Here is a 26,356-nt window from a genome sequence, read left to right as displayed (position 1 = left end):
AAAAAAAAAAAAAAAAAAAAAAAAAAAAAAAAAAAAAAAAAAAAAGAATCATAGGTCCAGAGGGTTCAGAATAGTAAGGAAAGGAGGGACCTTTGAGGCAGTTAGGTGTCTAGGTGGGTAGAGCTGTGGACCTGGAGTCAGGGACATCTGAGTTTAAATTCAAAACTAGCCTCTGACACTTCGGCTGTTTGACCCTGATGTGTCACTTAAGTGATAGCATAAGTCTTCTGACTCTAAATCCAGTATTTTTTTTTTAATAATGTCAGGCTGTTTCCCAATTCCTTTTTCTTCTCTTTTCATTCCTCTTCAGATTTAATTGATGGGATTTAGTCTCTTAACAGTTGCTTAATTTAACCTATTTGTTGTTGGAATGCCAAAAGCCTAAAAGTAGAGGATATAAGTACCAAGATTAATTTACTCTGTGATAAATAGATCCATTTGGGAATCCCCTTCGGCTTCAAAGTATAACTGAAGGTCAAGGTCAGAGAATTTTCCTAAGCTTTTTGTATTTTATGCACTCATGATGGGTCATGGGAGTCTGGCATTATGGCAGTAAGTGCTCTCCAGACACAGAAGCTCACTTCATTGCCCCTACCACCTCCACCCCCATCCTGACCTCCATTGTAAGGTCCAGGAAGCCAGATTTAGAATGGGCGATGACTTTTCTTTTCCCTAGGGAAGAATTCAGGCCCTCTTAATGGAGGCTCGTTTCTAAACCTTTTCAGTAAAGGGAAGAGATGGTGTCATAGTGTAACAGTCAGAAGCTTTTCTGGGATAATGTCTGAAGTTTTGTATAGTAGAGAAAGAATCTTGCACTAGAAATCGGGAGACCTGGGTTCTAGTCTTCACTGTGTCACTGATTTAACCGGGCAACTTATGGCAGAAACAATAATAATTCAGATTTATAAGTTGTTTTATGGTTTACAAAGTCCTTGCCCCACAAGTGCTCTTTGGGGTAGGATCTCTGAGCGTTTGCTGAAGGACTGGGGAGAATTGGAATAGAAAGACTGAAAATGGAAATTGAGCAATTGAGCCATCATATATAGAACTGGTGGAAGGAAGTCCTGGTGATCAACAATCTCTCCTTCCACTTCCTATCCATTTCCCTGTTTATCTTCAGGTAGTGTTATCAAAACCAGGTCTGGGAAAGAGGGGACAGAGTAGCACATTGGAAAACACACTGGATTTGAAGTTAGAGATTCAAATCTTGACTCTGTTAATTAACACCTGTGTGACCTTGATCATGGCACTTAATTTCTCTAGGCCTCAATTTCCTCATCTGTAAAATGAGAGAGTTGAACTAGAATTGGTTCTAAAGACCTTTCCATCTTTAAATCTATGATCTTATAAGGGCTTTTAGCAGCTAAAGGGTACCTTGAAACTCCCTATTGCTGCCTGGACTGTGTCAGTGTCTAGTGTTGGGAACTTTTTTCAGGTTGTCAACATGGTATAACATAAGGAGAAAGAATTTGTTACACTCCTACCTTTCTAGTCTTCTTACACCTTACCCCATTCCATATAATCTGTGATCTAGACAGTGGCCACCTTGCTGTCCTTAAGCAAGATGCTTCATCTCCCAGCTTTGAGTAATTTGCACTGGCTGTCCCCCCATGCTTGGAACACTCGCTCTTCTCATCTCTACCTCTTGACCTCAAGTCTCAGTTAAAGTCCTGCATTTTAGAAAAAACTTTTCCCAGTCCTCCTTAGTGCTAGCACCTTCCCTTTGAGATTATTGCCAATTTATTCTGTATATATCTTGTTTGTACATAGTTGTTTGTATGTTATCTTCCCCATTAAACTGTAAGCTCTTTGAGAACAGGGACTGTTTTTGCTTTCCTTTGTATCCCCAGGTTTAACACAGTGCCTAACACATGGTAGGGCCTTAACAAATGTTTATTGACTAACCAACTGGCTTTGTAGTTTGGGGTGGGAGTAGGCCATAGTGGAATTGTCAGGCACCACGACAACCTTAGCCCTTGAGATGTGTTGAACTCTGGTATAAGGAATCTTGTGCGATTCCCAGAGCATCAGTGCCCGCTCTTCCACAGAAGGGAGAAGTTACTGTGGTATGTCCTTGGACTTGAAATAGTCAGGATCTGGGCAGAGAGAAGAACAGAGTTTTTATTGTTGAATTTCTAGGAAGAGCTTTGTCATTGCTTGGAATATGGAAGGCCCTAACCTTTTCCCCTACCCTTCCTTCCAGCGTAATTATTGAAACAGCTACTGGTCAGTTAACTTAACTCCTGAGACTTTTGCCATCGTTTGACCAAAGGAGGCTCTTCCAGAAATATGTGCTCATAAAATGCATGCAGGTATTCTGAGTTCGCATTGTAGTCACATCCTGGAACACCATAGGTTGTAGTAATGAACCTGATGTCTTGGCCTTTTCCTGTTTGTGTTGTTCTTATCAGTCTGTGTCTGTTGGCTTCCCAGTTGGTTTCTGGCACATAACTAGGCGTTAAGAGTTCTTTCTGTTCAGAGGGGCAGCCTGTTTTCATGGAGGGTTTGTATTCATGGCTTTGTTTTTCAAAAACAAACAGAATCTCCACCCACACACCCCCAAATGGGTTTTTGCTCAAAAACGTTTGTACTCTTACTGCCAGGAAGTAATGGTGTGATATCTCCTTGTTTTTGAAGCACATGTGGAAAACGAAGAACAGTATACACAAGCTCTGGAGAAATTTGGTGGCAATTGTGTGTGCAGAGACGATCCGGATTTAGGAAGTGCATTCCTGAAGTTTTCCGTGTTTACAAAGGAACTGACTGCGCTTTTCAAGAACCTGGTAAGAGCTTGTGCATATGACATTTCATCAGTTAATTTGTGACAATCTTTGAATTATTTTAACTGGAAAGTGAGCTCAGTAAAAGTATCAACTTCATGTATTGTAAATATGTTGAGTGATTTTTACTTGGTATATAAAATAATTACATTTTGTGAAAACATTCGATTATTCTAGTGTCTTGGATATTAATTCTATTATTAGTAGTAGCTAATAATAGAGTAATTAATATCTAGATACTAGAATATCTTAAAAGAGTAACATTTTAATTTTCATTTTATTTGTAATAATAGATTTAGGTGATGCAACGGATAGAGCAATGTACCTGGAGTCTGGAACACTTCATTTTAAATCTGGCCTCAGACATGTAATAGCTTTGTGATGTTGGGCAAGTCACTTAACCTCTGTCTGCCTCAGTTTCCTTATCTGTAAAATGAGAATTCATAATAGCATCTACTTCCCAGGATTGATGTGAGGATAAATAACATTTATAAAATACTTTGCAAAACTTAAAGCAATATAGAAATGCTAGCTATTGTTGTTGTTGTTGTTATCATTCATCAACTTAGGCTCTGGAGAATAGATAGCTTTAGGATAATGTGTCTGTTTTGCTCTGTTGAAAGCTCTGTAACATCCCTGGCTTTTATTTCAGTAGTTTCTAAATGATGGAGATTCCTCCCTTGGGAAGGATTTGTAGGTAGTCATTTTCATTTTCAATATCAGATTTTTAAAAATGTTTTGGTCCAGACTTGTGATTTCATCAGTGTAAGAAACTCTTTATAATAAAACTTCTTCCACTGATATAGATCAGCCAGTCATCTGTAACATATAATCTGTGAAAATTGCTTAAGGCCCTGAGAGGTTATGGGACTTGCTTGTGCCCACACAGTTGGTATGTGTTAGAGCCAGAAGTAGAACCCAGATCTTCTGAATGCACTGTCAGTCCACTGTCATGCTGCCTTTCTTTAATGAATACGTTAGATTCTTTGGAGCGTAGGATCACTTGTAATTAAAACTATGAAAACATAGAGATCTCTTGTAGTCCCAGGTGTAGGGACTACAGAAGCAATGCCCTCCCAATGCCTTTTTACTTGAAACATGTAAAATATTAAAAAATAGACTGGCCGTGGTGGCACACACCTGCAACCCTTCCTGCTGGGAGGGCTGAGGCTTGTGGGATCACTTGAGCTTTGGAATTAGGAGCTGTGGTAGAGCCAAAACTGATTGGGCATCTGTGCTTTCTGGCACTGTTATGTTGAGCCCCGAGGTAGGGATTTGAGGTTAGGGAAACACCAGGTGGCCTGAGGAGGGTGGAATTGGTTCAGTTTGAAAGCAGAACAAGTTAAAGCTTTTGTACCATTCAGCTTTGGGAACAGGCCTGTAAGTTCCTGATGACTTCCAGTGAGAGAAAAAGAAAGAGAGAGAGAGAGTGACCCAGTCTCCAAAAATAAAATAAAATATGAAAAAATATATTAAAAAATAAGTTTTATAGTACTTTAAAGTTTGTGAAACTTTTCTTTATATAGCAGTTGGTACAATGGAAAAAGTGGCTCTGGTATTAGAAGATCTGGGTTCAGATTCCATCACATGTTATCTTTGGGACCTTTGTCAAGTCACTAAACCTTTCTTGATCTCATTTTCCTCATCTGTAAAATGATAGATGAAATCTGTAAAAATTGGATGAAATGGTCTTTCAGATTCCTTCCAGCTCTGCATCTGTGGATCTGAGATCCTAAGATATCCTTTGATACTTCAGTGGAAATGGGATCTCACTGAAGTACTCTTTCTACAGGTTTATTTTGCAACCTATTCACCCTCTCTCTTCCTGTATATTTCTTGTCCATATTCTCCTACCAGTCCTCTATTGAATATCCATCCATCATATTTGGAGACCTTCATGCTGCCCATCTGTTATTCCTCCCTTACTGTGAGATATAATTGGTAATAAAATCTACACAAATGTCCTGGGTTTAGCTTGACTTGAGGCAAAATAGGCTTTCTCTGAAGACTGCCCTTTTGCTATTTACCATTCTTATTGCTTTGTAGCCATTGGAGAAGGGTAAAACATTGTTTACTTATTGTGATCTAGGCTGGGTCTTGTGTTCCACAAGTGAAGTGTATATTGGTTTGTCCATCTTCCCCACGGTTCTTTTTTTCTGCTTGCTCCCACTAGACTTTGCCTAGAAAGGTCAAAAAATGACCAGGTCAGGCATTCATTAATGTGTTCTGTGTCCATCTTTCATCTGTAGCTGCAAACAACAGTGTCTCTATTTATCCTGTCAGGATGCTTGGACCAAGGGAATAAATAGCTCTTCGTAATTGGAATGATGGTAGTAGTTTACAAGTCTCTTCTCAAAAGGGCACAAGAGAGGGAACATAATGTATTATTAGTTAAGAATGAGAAGGGGAAAAAACAGGGCTGCCCAGCTGCTGATTCATTGTGAGAGTTGAAGCCAGGGCCTCATTTGATTTTTCTCTGCCCCTGCTTCTCTGTCTTTCAACTAGAAATAATTCTTCCAATTTATGAGAGAGTGTGGAGATTAATAGCCTAAATTTCTTTTTCTTTCTTTCAAAGAATAGAAAAAAAAATCTCTCAAGTTATTTTTGGATAATACTACTAAAATTTATGGCATGTGTTTCACCTTAGATTCTTGAAAGCTACCAGGTTGGAGAGGCTTCCAGTATGACTGGAGGCTGACTATATATATATCTCTCTGGTTTCAGAACTAGGTTAAATAAGTTTAGGAAGACCTTATCAACAGAGGGATGAATTTTTATGGCTTTAGCAGTTCATAAAAATTGTCTGTTGAAGCAAAGAAGGGCTGCAATTTCTTTTAGTGGAGGGATATTACCCATCCTCACCATGCTCATTTTTTTTTTTTCCCGGAACTCCTGGCAGGTTTGTTTTGGCACATGCTAGCAGGTCACTTAACTCCTCTAAGCCTGAGTGTTGTCCTCTGTAAAATGGAAATAAAAATACTTCCACCAGATACCTAAAGAAAGGATATTAGGAGGAACTTGCTTTGTAACCTTTAAAAAGCAATAGAAATGTGAGTTGTCATTGTTAATGGGATATTGCTTAGCTGTTGCTATTTGCCATTTTTGAATACCCTGGGTGATGATAATATGTCTGGACAGAGTTGATATGTCAGTTATTGGTATCGTTGAAGACAGTGAGCTGGTAATAAGCCATTAAAGTGGTAGTAGTGGGGGGTTTTTGTTTGTTTTTTAAGAAAAAACCCCACAAAAACTTAAAGAAGGCTTATAAATTCAAGTTGATAATGCGTTTGTTTTGATTATTCTCACTGCCTGCTCTTTTTAGTACCTCCTTATCTTAAGTTCTTTCAGCTTTTCTGTCACTATAATAGGTTTAGAAAACTCATACTACTGTTTTAGACAAGATGATTGGAAAATAGAAAAGGAAACTGGCTATTTGAAAACTCTTGGACAATGCCACTATGTCCGAGGACTTTTAGAAGAGACATTAAACACTGCTTTCTGAATTAACCTTGCCTTCGAAATTTGTCAAGCATGGATGGTATCATTATGCTGTAGTAGTCTCTTGCCTTATAAGAAGTGATTAGTACAGCACACTGGGTTCTTGATGGGATGTTACATGGCCTTGACAAGATGTTTCTTCTCAGTAGGTCGCGTTGTATGCATTAGTAGCATTCCTGAACTCCTAGTTCAGGTATGATTCTTTCTTCATTCCTTCCTTATGAAGATGAAAATGAAAGCAGTTGGTTTAATAAAAAAGAACACTAGATTTGAAGTTAGAAGTTATCGATTTGAATACCACCTCTGCTACAGGTATTAAACTTCATGACCTGGGGCAAGGCACTTCCCCTTTCTGGGTCTCAGTTTCCTTACTTGTAAAATGAGTAGGTTCAACTAAGTGATCTCTAAGGTTCCCTTCTAGCTCTTGTTCTTTGTGGAAATTTCTATGTATATGTATTTCTTTTATGACAAATGTTTACTGATGAACTCCCTTGAGGACTGAGAAAACATTTTGGTATTTTATAACACCTCAGGATCAACATCATGGAAAACAGTTATCATTATTCTCAGACAGAAACCTCAGTGGACATCTAATCCAACTTCCACCCATTGCCTTAGTTCCAGTAACTGTATGGTCTTGAGGAAGTCATTGTTTGGGCCTTGATTTATAAACTAGAAAATTTGCCTGCCTGGAAGTAGGAAATAGACAGGATGCTTGATACCCCTTAAAGTTCTTGGGTCTGTGATTTCTTTTGAAGAAGATAGAACATTAACTGTATTCTGAAGGTAGTAAGGAGTAGGGAGGGATTGAGAATCGGGAATTATGTCTGGTGGATGTGTTCTACCTGTGACTTTGCTGCTGTCTCCTCCAATTTGCTTTTCTGTTCTCAGTGATTAATAGAATGTGAATCAACGAGTGAAAAAGCATGTACTAAGTGCTTATTATCACATGTCAGGAACGTGCTAAGTATTTAGGATACAAATAAAATCAACAGTCCCTATTTTCACGATGCTAATGTGCTAATGTTATTGTTGTTTGGTTGTCCAGAGGTGTCTCTGATTCTTCATGACCCCGTATGGGGTTTTCTTGGCAAAGACAGTGAAGCAGTTTGACATTTCCTTCTTCAGTGGATTAAGGCAAATGGAGGTTAAGTGACTTGCCCGGGGTCACACCACTAGTAAGTGTCTGAGGCTGGATTTTAACTCAGGTCTCCCTGACTCCAGCATGTATATTTCAAGTTTTAAAAGTGTTATCTGCAAAAAAACAAACAAACAAACAAAAACAAAGAGAAACCAAGAGAGAGTAGGGACTTTCTTGATAATGGAACTCTTGTGTGACATCCCTGGGCTCTTCTGTGGGTCCAGAATTGTATTACTTTCATGAAATCTTCCAATTGGAGGAGATTTTCTTTGGAAGTTTTCTAGTTCAGGATATGCTTGAAACAGGCATGTTGTCATACGAATCTTCCTTATTCATACATCTGGTCATAGAAATTCAGAACTCTTCAGTGGCTCCTGAGCAAAGTTCAGTCTTTCTTCACTTGGTATTTAGTGCCTTCCCCATTTTGTCACCTTCCTACCATCATGCTATGCTGCCTATATCAGTTTGCTGTGTTCTTCTCTCTTCCTCATCCCCCAGAGGCTGCCTTGCTGTTCCTCTGAGCCTTTGCTCACCCTCTGTATTCACCGAATGGTCTTCTTGACTCTCTTCACCTGTTAGATTCCTACTTGTTGTTTAAAATCAACTTCAAAAGCTACCTCCTTCAGGGAACTTTAGTAAAGACTTTGTCCCATAGATCTCACAAAGCACTGTGCAACCTTCTAATGAACTTAATCATGTGTTATCTCAATTTGAGTCTAGACTAAACTCCCTGCCCACCGGGACTGTACTTTATCTAATCTTTACGTTTGGTTTTGGTTCCCCATGCCTCCCCCACGCTTCCTAAATGTTGTTGAATGAATAGGAAGAGGAATCCATCAGCCTTTAACTATTGATTCCATCCATATGGAAGAGAAATAATTTATTTTGTTATTTTCCAGATAGTCTTATTTCATAAAATTTCATCCTTTGATCCCATAAACCAGTGGAAAGGTACTTCAAAAAGACCTGTTAGGCCATACTGATTAAAATAAAAAAATCAGATATTTAATGTTTGTAAAGAACTTTACATACATTACATAGATTATCTAATTTGACCCTCACAATAACCTGAAGAGATGGTTACTATAGAGGTATGGTAATCCCCATTCTACAGATAAGGAAACCGAGGCTTAGAGAGATTAAGTGAACTTGGGGTCTTACTGATTTAAAGTCCAGCACTCTTGTCCATTATCCCTGGCTGCCCAGGATGTTTATAGTTTGCTTGAACACCCAATGTAAATAGAGTTAATGTTTTTCCTTTTTTGATAATATAGTAACACCCTATCTATTAGACACCATTGGGAAATTAACTGTTTCTTATAAGTGAATTTGCCAAATAACTGAAGCTTAGTCCTTTAAGCACCCACACTTTAAAAACTTCTAACCTTTTATGAAGTTGTTGGTTGCAATATAGTGTTGCCCTCATTGATTATTGAAGCCTGGGGGTCTGTTTGCCTTTGCTCTCAGTGTCTATAGACCTCTGGATTTTTTTACTTCTGGTTACTGACTTTTAATGTTCTTAACTCCCTTACCATCTCTTATTACCCAGTTACTGCTTCTGATTATCTTGGGGACTGATAATCCAGATAACAGGAGCATAGAACCTGAGGGCTTTTCTCTATAAAGGGGCCACTTACTCTGGATCTGCATATTCAGATAAGGTTTAATACTGGGAGACCCAGGCCCTTGAAGAGAGGACCAAGCTTTTTCCGTATTAAGCCAATACACTTGGCCTTCTAGAAAAGGCCACAGCAAATGTATCAGGAAAGGGGGTCCAGCTCTAGGTATGTTCCATAATCTTTGAGGTATGAGTGAATGAATGAAAAGCATTTGTTAAGCTTTTACTGTGTGCCTTATGCTATGTTAAGCATTGAGGATACAGATTAAAAAAGTGAGACAGTTCTTACCCTCAAGCAGCTTATACTCTAATAAAGGAAGAAAGCATGTATAAGAAACTATTGATCAGAGAAGATTTTTCTGGTCTAGGAAATCACTGAGATCGTGATCAACCAGAGAGTTAATTGAAGTGCCTTAAAAAGTTTTGTTTTTTTTTTTTAACTTTTTCCAATTATGTGTGAAAGTAATTTTTAACATTTGGTTTTGTTTTTTTTTAATTTTGAGGTCTAAATCCTTCTATCCCTTCCTCCCCCTGCCTTGAGAAAGCAAGCAATTTGATATAGATTATACATGTGAAATCATGCAAAACATATTTCCATGTTAGCCATGGTGTAAAGAAAACAGAATCTTCCCCCCCCCCCCAAGAAAAAAAACAAACAAGAAAAATAAAGTGAGAAAAGTATATTTTGATCTGCATTCAGACTCCATCAATTCTTTCTCTGGAGGTGAATAGCATTTTTCATCACCAATCCTCCAGAATTGTCTTGGATCATTGTATTGCTGAGAATAACTAAGTCATTCATAATTGATCATTGTACATTGTTGCTATTGCTGTGTACAATGTTTTCTTGGTTCTACTTACTTCACTTTGCATCAGTTAATATAAGTCTTCCTAGGTTTTTCTGAAAGCATCCTGCTTGTCATTTCTTATAGCACAATAGTATTCTGTCACAATCATATTCTACCACTTCTTCAGTTATTCCCCAATTGATGGGCATCCCCTCAATTTCCAATTCTTTACCACCACAAAAAAAGATACTTAAAATTATTTTCATACATATAGGTCCTTTTTCTTTTTTTAATCTCTTTGGGATACAGACTTGCTAGTGGTATTGTTGGGTCAAAGGGTATGTACCCTTTGGGCATGGTTTTAAATTGCTCTCCAGAATGATTGGATTAGTTCACAACTCTAGCAACAATGCTTTAGTGTCCCAGTTTTTCCACATCCCCTCCAACATTTGTCAACCATCTCTCCTTATAGTTGCTTGCCTCTGCTCTCTCTCTTCCTCTTCTTTCCTATCACAGTCTTCTCTCAGGGAATGACTCTGATATTAATCAGTTTACTATGTAATTAAATATCCTAATCACTTCTCCCAAGGTGTATTTTTATTCTAAACTTTACTTTTTTAATTGGCAAATATTCTTTGTCCAATATAAAAGCTTTCTGGTATTGGGGAGTTGCTGGGTAGATATTTATTTGATGGAAATCACAAGCTATCTACTCTGCTTTATGAGTAAGACCAACCACTTTTATGGTCATTTATCTTTTGTCTAGGTTATATTGGTGGAATGATAATTGAAGAGAGTATCTGGCAGCTCACTATAGGTTTTGGTGAGGTTTGTTTACATTTGAAAGGTAATTGAATCATAGTGTTCCCGTTTTGTTTTGATTTTATGATAGGATCTGGTGATTATTCATTTCATCAAAGTCTAAAGTATGGCAGGTAGTTTATGTAGGTATTGTGTATGTAGATTACTGTCTGTAGAGTAAAATATTATACTTTAACAAAATAGTTTACTAAGTACTTTGATATAAATGATCTTACTTGATCATCATTAAAACAATGGCTGACACTTAGTGATTTACTCATAACATTATTGATCTGAATATATGCCACACATTTCTCCTCCAGTCTGGCATTTGTAAAACCTGAGTGTGACCTGCAGTCAGTGTTACTTAATTTTCTTATAGGGAAGTTTTATTGGAAGGGGAAGGTAACAAACCTATATTCAGACCAGTATGATAGTTTATCACATCCTGACAACTCTGTGAAATAATAGTACAAATATATTATTATCCCTATTTGACTTATTAGGAACTTGAGGCTCATAATAATTAAGAAACTTTCCCAGGACCAGACAGCAAGTAAGAGGCAGTATTAGGGCTTAAAATGAGCTCTTCTAACTCTAGGTCTAGTGTTCCTTGAGCTGATGAAATTAGAAAAGAACTTTTACATTTGGTCAGGGATTTTTGGTGACTTATTAAAAGTATTTGTGTTTTCTGGACTTGAGAAGAATAAAATTCTGATATAATGAGTTTCATGCTCTCTTCCTTCCTACTACCTTTATGTCCCAGGCATAGGCCTTATTGACATCTTTAATCTAGTGAAATTTCAAGTATATTTCAGGGTGAGGAGAGAAGAGACTTTTTTTTCTTCCACCCCCACAGTAGAGCCCAAGAGATCAAAGCAGTTGTGAGTACCAGAGAAGAAGTGTTAAAAGCAGAAACCAGGTCAGTGTTTTTGTTTTTTTTTTCCTCCCTTGGTGTGAAAGTTGCCAGAGTGTTTCTGCCAGCTGGTCCATTTTGATCTTTCAGTTTTGTTAAACACTGAGGATCTGCGTGGGCTCTCCCCCTCCCCTTTTTAATTAAACAAACTATCAGCCGGGTTCCATTGCCAAGGAGGCAGCTTTGGAAGCATCTGTGTGGTGATGGCTCTTTTTGTTGGAATGAGTGTGGATGTGCGCCTGAGAGTTTTTGTGTGTTTTATTAGGCTCCTGAGCAGTGGCTATGTCACAAAAAAGGGTCTGTTTCCATATACTGAAGATAAGAATGCATAAACAGTGGCTTGTTTTAGTTTCACTTTTTAAATTCCCTGAAAATCTGACCAGCCTGCTCTGTGCAAGAAAAGGAGAAAATGTCACCTTGGACGGTAACAGAAGGTTAGATGGAAGTATTAGTTCAGTCTTACAGCTCAGGTTGAACCAATTTCTTCTTTAGATGAAGACCATCTCCCTCCTAGTAGGGCAGAAGGACCTTTTGACTACAGCTACCTGTTGATTTTCCACTCACCGAATACTTTAGACCCCTCTTCTTCACTCATTTCTCTGCTTTGTTAGAACCCTCCACTAGTGGGAGAACAGATTCGGGAAGCAATTTATAATAGACTGTTTAAGTTAGAAGGGACTATTTTTATGTTTAAGTTGGAAGGGTTAGAAGGTACTATTCCTACTCCCTTATTTTATAGAGGAAGAAATTGAGATCCAGAAAGAAGTAACATAGTTATTGAGTAGCAGAGTTGGGACTCAAACTCCAACTCTCATTCTTCATCTTTCTTTCACAATTTGAGTGCATTTTTATTCAGAGATACCCATCCCGAAAGTGTTACCATTGTAAAACTTCAGTCCCAATAGGAAGCCTGGTATTGTGGAAAGACCACTAGTAGCCTAGGAATTAGGAGGCCTGGGTTCTAGTGTTGACTGCTACTGCCTCAGTACATGACCTGAAGGAAGCCATTAATCTCTCATAACCTCCGAAGGGGATAATAATAAAACCTAACTTACTTCACAGTGTTATTATGAGGAAATTCTTCAGTACCTCAAGGATTTATGATTTCTTAGCTATGGTACTGACTCCAGTGATGCAAATTGCAGCCCTCTGTGAATTGGTAGAGGTATTTTGAGAGTGCTGTGACTGAAAATTTATTATCTTACGACCAAACTTGGGGAGGGACCTCTGAATCAGCTACAATGCCTCTTCAGTTCCAGGCACAGTTCTTCACTGGATTTGTGCTTGAAGCCTTTCAAGCTTGGGTAGGGTCTTTGTGCTTTCCTGGAGCCCACAGTCACTTCCACAGTATGATGAGGAATTGGGTTAGGATTTTACTAGAGGTTGTGAGGGAATGAGTATATAAAAAACAAAAAAATAAACCTCTGGTCAGAGTGTTGAAATACTTGATAAGTATAAGGTTTTATCTGAAAGTGACCTCTTCCTCTTGGGATCTTTTAAAAGTATTCTTTGTTCTAATCTTCTTTATACCTTTAAATTCCCATTTTCTATTAAAATTATTTGTTTCCATATTCAACATAATGGAAAGGTATTGGATTTGCAATCAGAGAAACTAAGTTCAAATTCTGACACTGCCACATGTTACTTGTATGACCTTGTACAATTCTCTTAATCAATCTTATTTATACAAAATAAAAATGTAGTGGGCTTTGAGCTTCTTCATTTATAAAATGAGAGGGGTGATGTGAATGTTCCCCCCATTGATTCAGGTCACAGTCTGTACTCGTATTCAAGTTGTTTCCTGTGATAGAATGTAAGTTTCTTGAGGGCAAGGACTATTTCATTCTAGTATTTGTATCCTCAGCACCTAATACAGTGCCTAGCACATAATTGGAGTGATGTGTGAATGAGAGATACCATGTTGCAAAAGATCTTTTTAAGGCAACATTTATTCTAATGAATCAAACCTTTTTTTTTTTAAACAATTTTTTTAAACAGACAAGCAAAGTGGGACCTTGTATTCTTTACATCTTTCAGAGATATTTATGTGATGGTAAACATCTGTTCTGTTGTGGGATATTACTTGTGAAAGCCTGTCTGTTTTCATTCAAAATGCTCTTAATTCATGCTTATGCAATTCTCATAAAGCTTGTAAATAGTTGGGAAAGTAGGCATATAAATTATTCATGGCTGCCTTGGTCACCTCGATCCTTTTTGTATTACTGTGGTCTGAGATTTTTTTCCTCCCCCTTTGATGTATTTTCTTGTTATAGATGCCTCAGTAATCAATACCTTAACAACCTCGCAACTATGTTGCTTCCAATATGACTCTCGTATATTGTTGTTGTTATTGACACCAACAACAATACTTTGATAATAATAGCTAGCAGATGGGGAAACTGAGGTTAAATTAATTTAATTGAGACAGGAGGTTAAGTGAATAGCCCAAGGTCACACAGATAATGTGTCTGAGGCCAGGTTTGAATTCAGGTTTTCCTGGCCCATCCAGTGAACCATCTAGCTTCCTCAAGTATTTCCTGATTAAGAAGCTTTTAAAACTCCTTTGGTCTCATTACCAAAATTAATTGATTCAATTTCTGAATCAAATAATTGTAAACAATGGCTGTCATTTAGTATAGAGGTGTCAAATCTGATCAGCTTGCTGGGTCCTGCTGCAGCAAAACTCCCAACTGCCTTGGGAACCAGATTAAAATTATAACCAGATTGTGAAATGTTTAACAAAATAAACAAAAATACAGTACAATATAGATAACGTCGACAAATAAGTTGTGGTTTTCTAAGTCAATATGCAGCCTGAGGGATCCCTTTCTATTTAATTTTAATACCACTGATTTAATATATCCAGTTCCATTTTTACTAATCAATCAGCAAGCATTTATTAAGTGCTTATTATTTTCCAGGCACAGTGCTAAATGCTAGAGATACAAAGAAAAGCAAAATCACAGTTTCTGCCCTCACAGGATTCACATTACAGTGGGGGAGACAGCCTACAAGAAATACAGTATAAGTTTACACACCGACGGGGTAAACAGAAGGTATTTGTAAGAAGGAAGATAGCAGCTGTAAGAGGAGGAGGTCTTGGGAAAGGCCCCCTGAAGAAGGTGAGATTTAAGCTTAGTTTTAAAAGAAGCCAGAAAGGAGTCCAGATGAAGGGTGGATTGGGGACAGCTGGTGAAAAGGCATGGATTTTGGGCAGCTAGGTGGCACGTTGGATAGAGCTCCGGCCCTGGAGTTGGGAGAACCTGAGTTCAAATCTGGCCTCAGACACTTAACACTTACTAGCTGTGTGGCCCCGGGCAAGTCACTTAACCCCAATTGCCTTACTCCCCTCCCCCCCAAAAAAGGCATGGAGTCAGGGAAGGTGGCTTGTCCTGTTCAAAGAATAGCAAGAAGATCAGTGTATTTGATTATAGATTTTGTGGAAAGAAGTAAATTTAGGAAGGACCTATATTATAAAGCCATGTTTTAAACCCCAATGCACCCTATGCTCATAAGTTGGAGAAGCAGTTCTTTATTTGCTAAACTGTGTGTCTCTCTTCCCCATTTGTTTTCTGTATTGAAGATTCATTCAAACTTAAATTTATTTTAGTTTTATTTTTATCTTTTTAAAATCTGAAAGTGTTAAACTTCTTACATGGCTCTAATTTCCCACAAAATTGAACGTAGTAAAATGTAAAATAGAGAGCGTATGTCAGTGTAAGTAGCCTTCAGCATATTACCAATAATAACCTGCCCTCAAAAAGTGGCATAGGAAATGTATGATCAGAAAAGGAGGTAGGCCAGTCATATGGACCTTTACACTGGTCTCTGGAAAAAAAGGAGAGGCAGATGCATTTTCTCATTTTGTCTTGAAGGCCAGGCTTGGTCATGATAATTACACATCATTCGGTTTCTGTTTTGTTCTTTCTCTTTAAAACATGTTGACCAGTTACCAGATTTAAGGGGTTTAAGGAATCCAAGAGCTAAAACCATGTATTGAGGTGGAAGTTTCATTCATATCTCATAACAGTAAAGAGACTCTGGGAGGGAATATGGATCATAAATGAGACAGTCCCTTTTATATTCAGTATCTGGTTAGAAAAATGTAAGCTTGTGTGGATAAAAGGTTCCTTACTTACAGATAGGCAGTTAAGAGAAAAAGTTTAGAAGAATTTCAAGAAAATTTGAAAAAGGAATTTAAAGAAAATCAGAACATCAGCTTTGAAAATTATTAAGCTTCCATATGATCTTCTGTAGTGATACATCTTCTTCTCCCTCACCTCCCAAGCTGAATTGTTTTTCTCCGGATAGAATTTGTATTTTGTATCTATCTGATGTACTTGTAAACTTTTAGATCTAGTTTAAACCCTTCTTTTTACAGATGCAGAAACAGGATCATTTGTAATATGTGTATTGGTGTAATCTTCTTGAGTTCTGGGACTAGGTATTGTTCACAATTCTATCTTACTCAGGGCCTCTTCTATACACTGGGTAGTTGGCAAATGTTCACTGAATTGAAAAGAGATTGAGGACAGTGGGGAGAGTCAATAGACTATGACATCAACACAATGATTTTATTGTTGGTGACTACTAGCCTCATCTATCTATACATTTTTGCTTTTACCATGACCTTTCTGACTAATTCACTGTATTCAACCTGTGGAAATATAGACAGACCCCTAACATCAGATATGTACAGGTAAATGGGATAACTAGAGAGGTCAAAAAGAAGTTTGGGTTGTTTTTTTTTTTTTTGAGGTTTGCTTATTATCTGCTGCTAGTTACAAATCCATAACTCAAAGCAGTTACTATTAGTTCATATTAATAATAGTAATAACGTGTCTTTACATTCTGCCTTCTACTTTCCACTGTACCTCTCAATTGGAAGCCACAGCAGAAGGAGTAAGGTTCACTGCTTGCTTGGAGCAATTAAAAAATATTTTTGGTTCTGTTTCCCAGGGACAATTTAATTCTTCTCTTGGATCATAAAAATTTTATTACTTATAAATTGAAGTTAGAGGCTGTCAGGGCACCAGGGATTTGCAGTAATCTTTTGGCATTGAGTTTTTTTCTCTCAGCCAGACCTGGAGGAGGAAGGGTACTTTCAAATTGCACGCCTGAGGCTGTCTGTACAGCCCTTAACTAATAATCAGAAAGGGAGGCAAAGTCAGGTTTTCATTTGGCATTGAGGTTTGCCAAGATGGAGCATCTGAACTCCTCTCTCCAGCTTTGAGTGGAAGCAAGAGAATAGTATTTTTCTGTGCTTTGAAGTTCTCTTTCATGTCACACTGGAGTCAAAGTCCTTCTATGCTATGTTGGCAGATACAGATTAATGACTAAGTTAGTGTCCAGTAACATGGAAGGATAATCAGTAAACTCAAGGATGAAAGGTCTACATATACATACATCTGAACATCTTAAAGATAGTAATAATGTGCTTTTGTATAGCGCTTTAAGATTTGCAAGTGTTTTTAAGGTTCTTGAGGGCAAGAACTGTTACGTTTTTATTTGTATCCTCGAGGCCTAGCAGTAGTAGCAGACACTGTATTATTTGCTTTGCAAATATTCTCCCTCACAACAACCCTGGTTGGTAGGTGCTAATATAATCCCTATTTCCCCAGTTGAGGAAAGTGAGGCAGACAGAGGGTACATGACTTGCCTAGGGTCAACAGCTAATAAGTGTCTGAAGTTGGATTTGAATTCATATCTTCATGAACAGAGCCTAGTGCTTTGTCTCCCATTAGGGAAGTGGATACTTTGAGAAGTAGCAGGTTTTCCTTGTTTAAGAGCTGGATGATGACTTGTTGAAGATGTTGTACAGGGGATTCTTGGTCAGGTACAGTTTGGACTGGTTAGTCTCTGAGAACTCTTCCTATTCAGAGACTATGTGATTCACAGACATTCTTAAATGTTTAACAAGCATTTAATTAAGCCTAGTGGGATGTGGCTTAATAAGTCTAGAATGGGTACTATAAATGCCATGAATAGGTAAATCTAAATTTCTATTACTACTATTTCTGCCAATTTTTCTAAATGAAATCAAGGTATATCTGCCATCTTAGTGTAATCTGCTTTTGTGGCAGATTCTTGGGGAGCACGGTTTAACTTCCTGGATAGACAGTGACTTAAAGTCCAAGGTATACCTCCCTACAAGCCCCTTCACTGGAGGTGAAAGAATGTGGGTGGAGCTTAGGGGCTTAAGTCATCGTCCAGGAATCAGTCCTTTCTCCTCAAGTCTCTCTATGGGAAAGGACAGTTACATTTGCAAATTCAGCAGACTTTTAATATTTATCTGCCTTTAATCTGTTCACCAGTTCCTTTAAAGTGAATATCCATATTTAAATGTTTAAGGTTGTTTCTCTTGAGTCACAGTGAATGTAGACTACCCTTCAGGCATTTTAGGGTCATGATAAATGTTGAGTTGTTTAAGTCTAGGGCAGAGATTGTCCCAAGTATCATTCATTTGGCAACACTGGCTGTTTGGGTATCATTATGCACTTCTCCTATATTTTCCACCAGACTGTCTCCACTTTGAAAAGTAATTTGCTGAGGAATTTATATGAATCAATTTTTAAATGTATTTTCAAATTTTACCATAATAGGTCATATGGTGGGGGTATTCAATTATCTTGAATATCTCATTCGAGGTACTATGGTTGAAATGTCTTTAAAATGTTTTACATTTTTTTAATGTAAAATTGTGTAAGTATTGCAGAATTCTCATTTAAAGGTTACTCCATAGAGAGGGGCAAATTGTTGGAAGTTTTTACTTTTAAAGCACATTATCATTTTAATTTTCCAGTATATGTGTGTTAAGAGTAGCATAAATATACTGCTGGCCTTGCACGATTCTCTCTTTCCCAACCCCAACCCTCCCATTTGGTGCCCTCTGTAAAACCAGTGCCTTCCTTACATCTGAAGTATTCTCCCTCTTCACCTCTTCCTCTTGGCTTCCACCAAGATTCCACCAAGATTAGTTTAAACGCTGTCTCTTAGAATAGACCTATCCCAAGTCTCCACAGTTAGCCTCTCTCATTTACCCACTTACTTTCCCCGCCCCCCAATTAACTTATATAATGTGTGTGCTATCTCCTATCCTCCTAAATGGGACAGTTGCAGTTTTCCTCTTTGCCTCTCTAGAGGCCACATAACTTAGTGTAGGGGTTCTTCTGAGTGTCACGAACCCCTTTGGCAGTCTGGTGAAGCACATGTTGGATTCCTTTTCAGAATAATGTTTTTAAATGCATAAAATAAAATACCTAGGATTACAAAGGAAAACCAACCTAGGCAGCTAGTTTGCCCAATAGCTAGAGCTGCTGGACCTGGAACCAGGAATACCTGAGTTTAAATAACAGCTGCAGACACTTAGAAGCTTTGTGACCCTGGACAAGTAACTTAACTGCTGCCTAACTCAATTTCCTCATTTGCAAAATAGGGATAATAATAGCAGGGTCATCATAAGGATAGAATGAAACAATACTTTTGTAAAGTGCTTTGTAAACCTTAAAGTGATATATGTATATATATGTAATATATATGCTAGTTATTAATACATACAATTATCAAAAATTTTTTGCATGTGTCCTAGGTTAAGAATTTGTGGCTTAGTGGCTAGCTGGCCTTGGAGCCAGGAAAACTTGAGTTCAATGCCTGCCCCGACAGATACTGGCTGTGTGGCCATGGGACAGTTCCTCAATCTCTCAATAATAGTCTAGTAACTTGAAAACTAAAAACTGCAGAAAATGTACCTACCTACTTGTATTAACAGAAGGTGTTTTCTCACCTAGGAGTTCCATATATATACCTTTTGCTTCACAGGTCCAGTTTCTTGCAAAGTGCCTTCCTCTTAGTAAGTTCTTAAAATGCAGAAGGAAATGAATTGAATTGTGATGTTAGAAAATCTGTCTATAAAGGGATTTCACCTAGAAGTGAAGCTTGGTGGGGAAGCTTAGGAATTCGTGGGAGGACCTTGAAACAGCAGGTTTGGGAGGTTCTTCCACCATTGTTTACAATGCAATTTGTAATGCAAAAATGTAGCCATTCTGCTAATTCACCATTGAGATTCTGGAACCTTTCCAAACTTGTTTGTTTATTGAGAGATTGATAAACTTTCTTCCCCTCTTCTATGTCTAGAAGTTATGAACTGTGGTAACTGTGGAAATACTGTCAGAAATAGCCAGTTTGGTAGTTCGTTTTGCTTAATTGTCCTTAGTTAGAAGGAGGCTTCTTTTGGAAAGTGGGAAAGAAGAGAATGAGTCATTGGAAAGTGACAGTGATGTAAGAAAGGAAAAACACCAATAAAACATTAGTTAAAAATAACATTAAAAAATAAAATAGAGATTTTGAAGATGAGTAGAAATGGAAACAGATGCTATAAATTAGAAAGGTTGAGAATTGAGCAATCATTCAACAAATATTTATTAAACACATACTGTATGCCATGGCTGGAAATAGAAATACAAAGATTGAAGCTGCATTCTAATGGGAGGATGCAAATAACTGACTCTGAGATTTTCTTTAGCTGAGGCTTTGCAAGTTTACCATGTCAAAATTAGAGCAGTTAGTAGAACAGCCTCTAGTCCAGATATGAGTGAGTGCTCTGCCAGGAGACTTTTGGTAGTCACCCTCCCTGTTAGTAGAGAGAATGAGACAGGGCTCTTCACTTACTTTTTACTTTCTAGTAGCCTACCTTTACTTACTCTGCACGTGTGAATTGTAGAGTCACAAAATGTTAGAACTGGAAGGATTCCGGTATGAAGTTTATCTATTGGTTAATGAAAATAAAAATGTAACCTTTTTTAACTCCTAAAATATGTCCAAAGACCCTAATTTAAACTAGTCCCTTTATTTCTTAGATTAGAAAATTTGCTGTCCAGAAATTAGGGACCTACCCAGTGGTCACACAGCTAGTAAGTGACCCAAATAGGTCAGCCAGGTGTTCTGACTTTCAAGTTCCATTGCTTTTTCCCTTTCACCACGTGTTTGAACACAGAAGTACTGAGTGATGATTATTCTTTAAAAAAAAAAACAAAAAACTTTTTTTTTCCTAATCTCTCTTAAGGTGATTCTTCCATGAGTTATTTTTGAAATATCTGTTTTAAAACTCAGCGTCTCGCAGCATCTATGATCTCAGAAAGGTTTAAGTCGCTCAAACCCAAGTCTTCTGATTATTAAATCCAATATTCTTTCCATTGTACCATAGTGCTTATCATTAGCAGCCAAACCATTTGGAGAAGTATCCTGCAGTCAAAGTTCCAAAATAAAGTCATGAGTTGAGGAATAAAGTGTCTTTAATTGAGATAACAGGGTAGTAAACCTGTCACCCTAGGGGATGTCCCATGAGTACAGAGCACAATGGATTTCCCAATCCAGACACCTATGAAAAGGTTTTTTTTATACTTTTAGGAAGGGTGGAGTCAGTAGTGTGAGGTAGCAAGGCCTGGTCATGAGACCCCAGTGGCCCTTGACAATCTGGTCAAGGAAAACCACTTCATTCTGGCTGTTTTGCTCTTTATGCCATGAATCTCAGCAAAAGAAAACAGACTTTAGAAGCTGAGATCCAGGTTAAGCTGAATTTCTTTACCAGGCAAAATCTCTGGGTGTGTGGGGCAGGGGAGGGACTTAGGGTGTGGTTCAGCCCAACCTAAAGAAGAATAAATATTTTAAGAATAGGAATGTTAAAGACATTACTAAAACTCTGACATTGCTGGGATCATTTAAGGGAGTGGCAAGTATCATTACATTTGGTATTAATAATTTCTGTCATATTAACAATTTTTCTGTCAGTGCTTTATTTGAAGATTAGTAGAATGCAGCATTAGCAGGAAGATCCTTCAGAGTGAAATTTTAAAGTTTATGATAGTTAATGATTATTACTGATGAGCAATTGGAGTCCTGATTATTCTGTATTAGAAATAACACATAAATGACCGTTGCTAGGATAACCTTATGAAAGAGTTCAGAATTCATATAATCCTTTATGAGTCAGGTTTTGAGTACAAGTTGTTTTTTTTTTTTTATCACCTAATGGTCTTTAAGTCCTTGAAGATGATCTATGTACTGTGTGATACTTTTATTATATTCCCTCCTTTCCTTTTTGAAAAGGACAGTGAATGAGATTAACTTTTGTTTATTTGTTTTTTAGATTCAGAATATGAACAACATAATTTCTTTCCCTTTGGACAGTTTGCTGAAAGGAGACCTGAAAGGAGTTAAAGGGGTATGGCAACTTCATATTTTTAATCGTTAAATAGTACTTTTTTCCATGATCTAGAATTAAGGATAATATTAACCTACTAAGGCAGTCAGCTCATATATTCATTATGTTTTTAATATGGGGGGGTGGGGAATGGGAAAGACAAGATGGTCATCTCTTCTCCACATTTGCTTTTATTTGCTATCTTATTGGCATCATGAGTCAAAGAATGGGCACTCTTGGTCTTTATAGTTTCAGCCTGACATGTATAAACATACAATGGGTACTAGCAGAGGAGAGGATAATGTGTTTATAGAAAGTAATAAATAGCTTCAGTAAGGATTTTGGAGTCATAACCACACTTGGGACCTTTGGGATTTGGTAATGTCTGCTGTTACCCTGGGCATTTCCATAGCTATAGTCTAACATCTGAGCCAGCTAAATAGGACTTTCTTCTTGCTTTGAATTGGGGGTGGGGGGAGGAAATGGGTAGGATAAGAAGAAAGGAGAAAGAGGAGAAGGAGATGGGCACATCGAGCATCCTAATGGACTGGAATATTCACATTCATTGGTTGGTAGAATTGTCATTCAGCTTCAAGCAAGCCAACAAACAATTAAGAACTGATTGTCTGCTCAGCCAGCCATTTGAATCAGGGAAAAAGAAATTACCTCCTCACCACATTTTTATATGTTCTATAACTATTTCTGGGGTCTCATTATTATACCATTCCTGCATATGGCACTGACTAAAGTCCATCAGGGAGACCTGCCCTCAAATAGTAATTTTCCTGGTTTGTGTGCTGCTCATCTGTTACAAGAAGAATGTGAGTTCCCACACAGTGATGCAGTCTTGAAAAACCTGCATTTTTGAGGCATAAACTGGTTTAATTTAAAAATCTTCCAAATTATATATGCCCTTGAGCTGAAAATTTTCTGGTTTTGACATGTTGATTTTAAACACCAAGCTCTGAATTGTTTTTAGAATATGCAGCTGAGTAAGGAAGGATCAGGGTTATATCAGGTTAAGAAAGCATGGATAAATTGTTTTTGCAAAAAGATTGAATTCGGTCAAAATGGAGACCTAGCAACAAAGAAAATAATATAGCTTCATTTATTTTAGGGATTGCCCACTCTTTAGTGCACCTGATCTGAATAAAGTTAAAAGCACTGCTCTCAATCATGCAAATGTAGTCAGTTGTAAAGACCCCACAGCTAGCTGTTTCACTGTGTTCTTTACCACTTACCTCACCTCACCTCAGAACTTTGAGAAATAATGATCTAGGCCCCCACTCAGGAGGCATGCACAAGACTGTTGGGATCATTTAGTGGACAGGTTAACCATCTAGTAATTTTTTTCCTAGTCAGTGGAGGATGCAATGAGCAAACATAGATAATTACTGTTTCCTCTTTTGAGTGAATCATTCTATACTTAGAGTCACTTCTTAGTCTAGACTCTGTGTCCATCACATACATCCTCTTTTTAGACTCTTCATATAAGATAGATATAGACAGATAGAAAGACAAACAAATCGTGGTAGTAGTTTGAACTGATAATTCATTTAATTAACTTTCTGAAAGTAAAATGGCTCAACAATTTAGAATGATATGTAGATGAATAAATTTTGTGTGTGTGTATACACACACTTATATGTATATGCATATATTCAGAAGGATGCTGGGTCATTTCTTTAGAAAAAGGAGTAGCCCTTTTATTAACAGTATCAGCTCTTATCTACTTAAGAACATGTACTTTAGGTAGATTCATTGTAGTTTATGGAATCTCATTACAACCTAATCGTAATAATTAATTATCTCTTAAAGTATATAACTATGGTAAGTGGGAGTATTTCGTAGTTAATACTTAGCCATATCTAATTTGTGCTCTGTGTTTACAGGATCTGAAAAAGCCTTTTGACAAAGCTTGGAAGGACTATGAAACAAAAGTGTAAGTGTTTTCCCTTTTAGAAATAAATGCAGAGTTTAGTTTCTAGATTAAAGCTGAGCTGTAGTTCTCAAAGGGATTTTAAAGAGTGGTTAGTCCACAGAGGAAAGTATCCATATTGCTGTGGTTATGCTTTGTGATATCAGATGCTTGAGTAGTTTGAAATTAAGGTTTGGGTTCAAATTCCGATTCTGCCTATTCCTGTGTGACTATGGGTAAGTAATTTTTCTACTTTGGGCCTCAGTTTCTTCATCTGTAAAATGAGGACATTGGGCTAAATAATCAAAGCTTTCTGCCAAACTTCTACAATCCTATGACTTTCCATTTAAAAAATTAATATTGTAAATACATATTTATGTTCCCTATCCTTTCATTCTAAATTATTGAAGAAATTACTTTCAGAAAGTTAATTAACTCTCAGTTAAAATCATTGATATGATTTTTTTAAAAGATGCTATATCCATTTCATCATTCACAATGTCAGGGTTTTCTATTTTCCCAGGGGCCCTGAGTGGTTTCTGAGAGTTGTATGCACTCTTTCTGCTTTATGTATGTCTTTTGCACCATCATTTTCTCTGGAGAGATCTGAGAGAATTTGAACAACCACCTGGTTTGAATAGAAGCAGCAGAAGTGAGTAGGTGGAGGGTAACCCAGCAAGCTTGGACATGGAGGGTAAAAGACATGGGTGCACATTTTTGTTCTACCATTTCCAACCTGTGTGTCCTTGGGCAAACATTTCTTCACCTCAGTGCAGCAGTTTTTTCACCTGTAAATGAGGAGTTGGATTTTAATTAATGAATTGGATAAAAGCATAAACTGAACATTACTTAGTTTTTCAGATGATATGAAGTTGGGAAGATAATAACTAACTTGTTGGGTGAAAAAGTCAAGATCCAAAGCAATACCCAGAATGCTGAAATGTCAAGTTGAATCTAGTTAGATAAAATTTGCAAAATCTTAAACTTAGGTTCAGCAGTCAACTTTATAGGGATAGGTTGATGGAGGATACATGTATGAATAGGCGTCATTTTATCTGAAAAAATCCAGGGTTTTTAGTGGACTGCAAGCTCAGTGAATTAGCAGTAGTGTTTGGAAGCCAAGAAAACGAATGCATTCTCAGCCTACATTAAACAAATAACATAGTAGAGTCTGGGACTAGGTAAAAAATAGTCCATCTGTACTTTTGTACTTCGGGAGTTCTAGAGGCAACTAGGTGGCGCAGTGGAGAGAGTGCCAGGCCTGAAGTCAGGAAGACTTCTCTTTGTGAGTTCAAAACTGGTCTCAGGCACTTACTAGCTGTGTGACTCTGGGCAAGTCACTTAACCCTGTTCACCTCAGTTCCTCGTCTGTAAGATTAGCTGGAAAAGGAAATGGCGAACCGGGTCATAAAGAGTCAGACATAACTGAAACAACTTCTTTGGGAGTGTTATGATTAGTTCTTGGTGCCATAATTTGGGAAGAACATTGATAAGGTATAAAATGTAACAAGTGGCTAGGATGGCAGTGAGTCTTGAGATTATGACAATATCAGTTGAATAATAATAACGATAATAATGATAGCCTTTATATAGTACTTGAAAGTTTGCAGAATACTTTACAAATATTATCTCATTTTACCCTCATATCAGCCTGAAAGGTAGATGCTATTATTACCTCTGTTTTATAGATGAGGAAACAGTCTCATTGAAGTGAAATATTTGCCTACAGTCATATAGCTAGTAAGTGTCTGAGGAACTGGGGATATTGAGTCTGGAGAAGAGAAGACTTGGGGAGGGGTTGGAGCAAAACAACTGTCTTCAAGTATTTGAGAGACTATCATATGAATAAGGGATGAGACTTGTTTTGGTTGGCCACAACTAGAGGTAGTGTCTCGATGTGGCATAAAGGTGTATTTAGGCTTGAGGTAAGGAAAGGCCTTAACAATAGGGCCATCAAAAAAGAGAAGGGACAGATATAGGAAATAATGAGTTCTCTCACACCAGACAACTTCTAGTAAAGACTGACTAGCCGCCTGTCAAAAGTATTGCAGATTTTTTGGTTCTGGTCTGGCTTAGAGAAGATGGATTTTTATGGCACTTGTGAATCTGATTCTAAAAATCCTAGTAGATGTTTTTTTCCAGTTCTTTCCAGTTAAATCTTGGTGACTTTACTGAACGCAAATACATTTGTCTATTTATGTTTTGTCCTAGACTTTTAAGTGAACTATTCAGTTTTGGAACTTACCTGCTCCCTGTCCCCCACGCCACGTAAAAACTACTGTTATTGACTCAAAACAATTTACAATTTCTGTGCTGCTTTCACCATTATAAAATGGGGAGACTTATTAATATATTGATTTGAATATAAGCTGCTTATGAAAATAAATTGTCACCAATAATAGACTGTACTGCTAAAAAGATACTTTTCTGTCACTTTCAGTTTCATCAATAATTTGTTTTTAAAACGTAAATGTACAGATTACTCCTGCTTTTTGAGAGGTCTTTTGTAACAAAGTAAAAGTTAAGTAAAACTAATAATCTATTGACCTCATCTGAAAGTGCATGCGACATTTCACATCTTTAGCACCCCATCTTCTCTGTTCTTAAAAAGTTAATGAACCTGTTTTCTCTTCATTCTTATTTTAAAATACATTTAAGAAAATTTTTGTAACATATGTATAGTCAAGCAAAACCAATT

General features: G+C 37.4%; 1 protein-coding gene across 4 annotated transcripts in view; it reads left to right on the top strand.

The window, feature by feature from the left end:
* The window catches only part of ASAP2 (ArfGAP with SH3 domain, ankyrin repeat and PH domain 2), a 166,594-nt gene that overhangs the window by 24,181 nt on the left and 116,057 nt on the right, over positions 1 to 26,356 (top strand). For all 4 annotated transcript variants that reach the window (XM_027847176.1, XM_027847174.1, XM_027847175.1 and 1 more), the window contains exons 2-4: positions 2,638 to 2,783; positions 21,687 to 21,761; positions 23,633 to 23,682. In XM_027847176.1, coding sequence (XP_027702977.1) covers positions 2,638 to 2,783; positions 21,687 to 21,761; positions 23,633 to 23,682 — 271 coding nt within the window. The remainder of the gene's footprint in view (positions 1 to 2,637; positions 2,784 to 21,686; positions 21,762 to 23,632; positions 23,683 to 26,356) is intronic.

Source organism: Vombatus ursinus, unplaced genomic scaffold (assembly GCF_900497805.2).
Source record: "Vombatus ursinus unplaced genomic scaffold, bare-nosed wombat genome assembly UNPS02015316.1, whole genome shotgun sequence".
In the NCBI taxonomy this organism is placed as follows: Eukaryota; Metazoa; Chordata; class Mammalia; order Diprotodontia; family Vombatidae; genus Vombatus; species Vombatus ursinus.
Note: the sequence above shows the minus strand (reverse complement) of the source record. Positions and strands in the feature narration are given on the sequence as shown.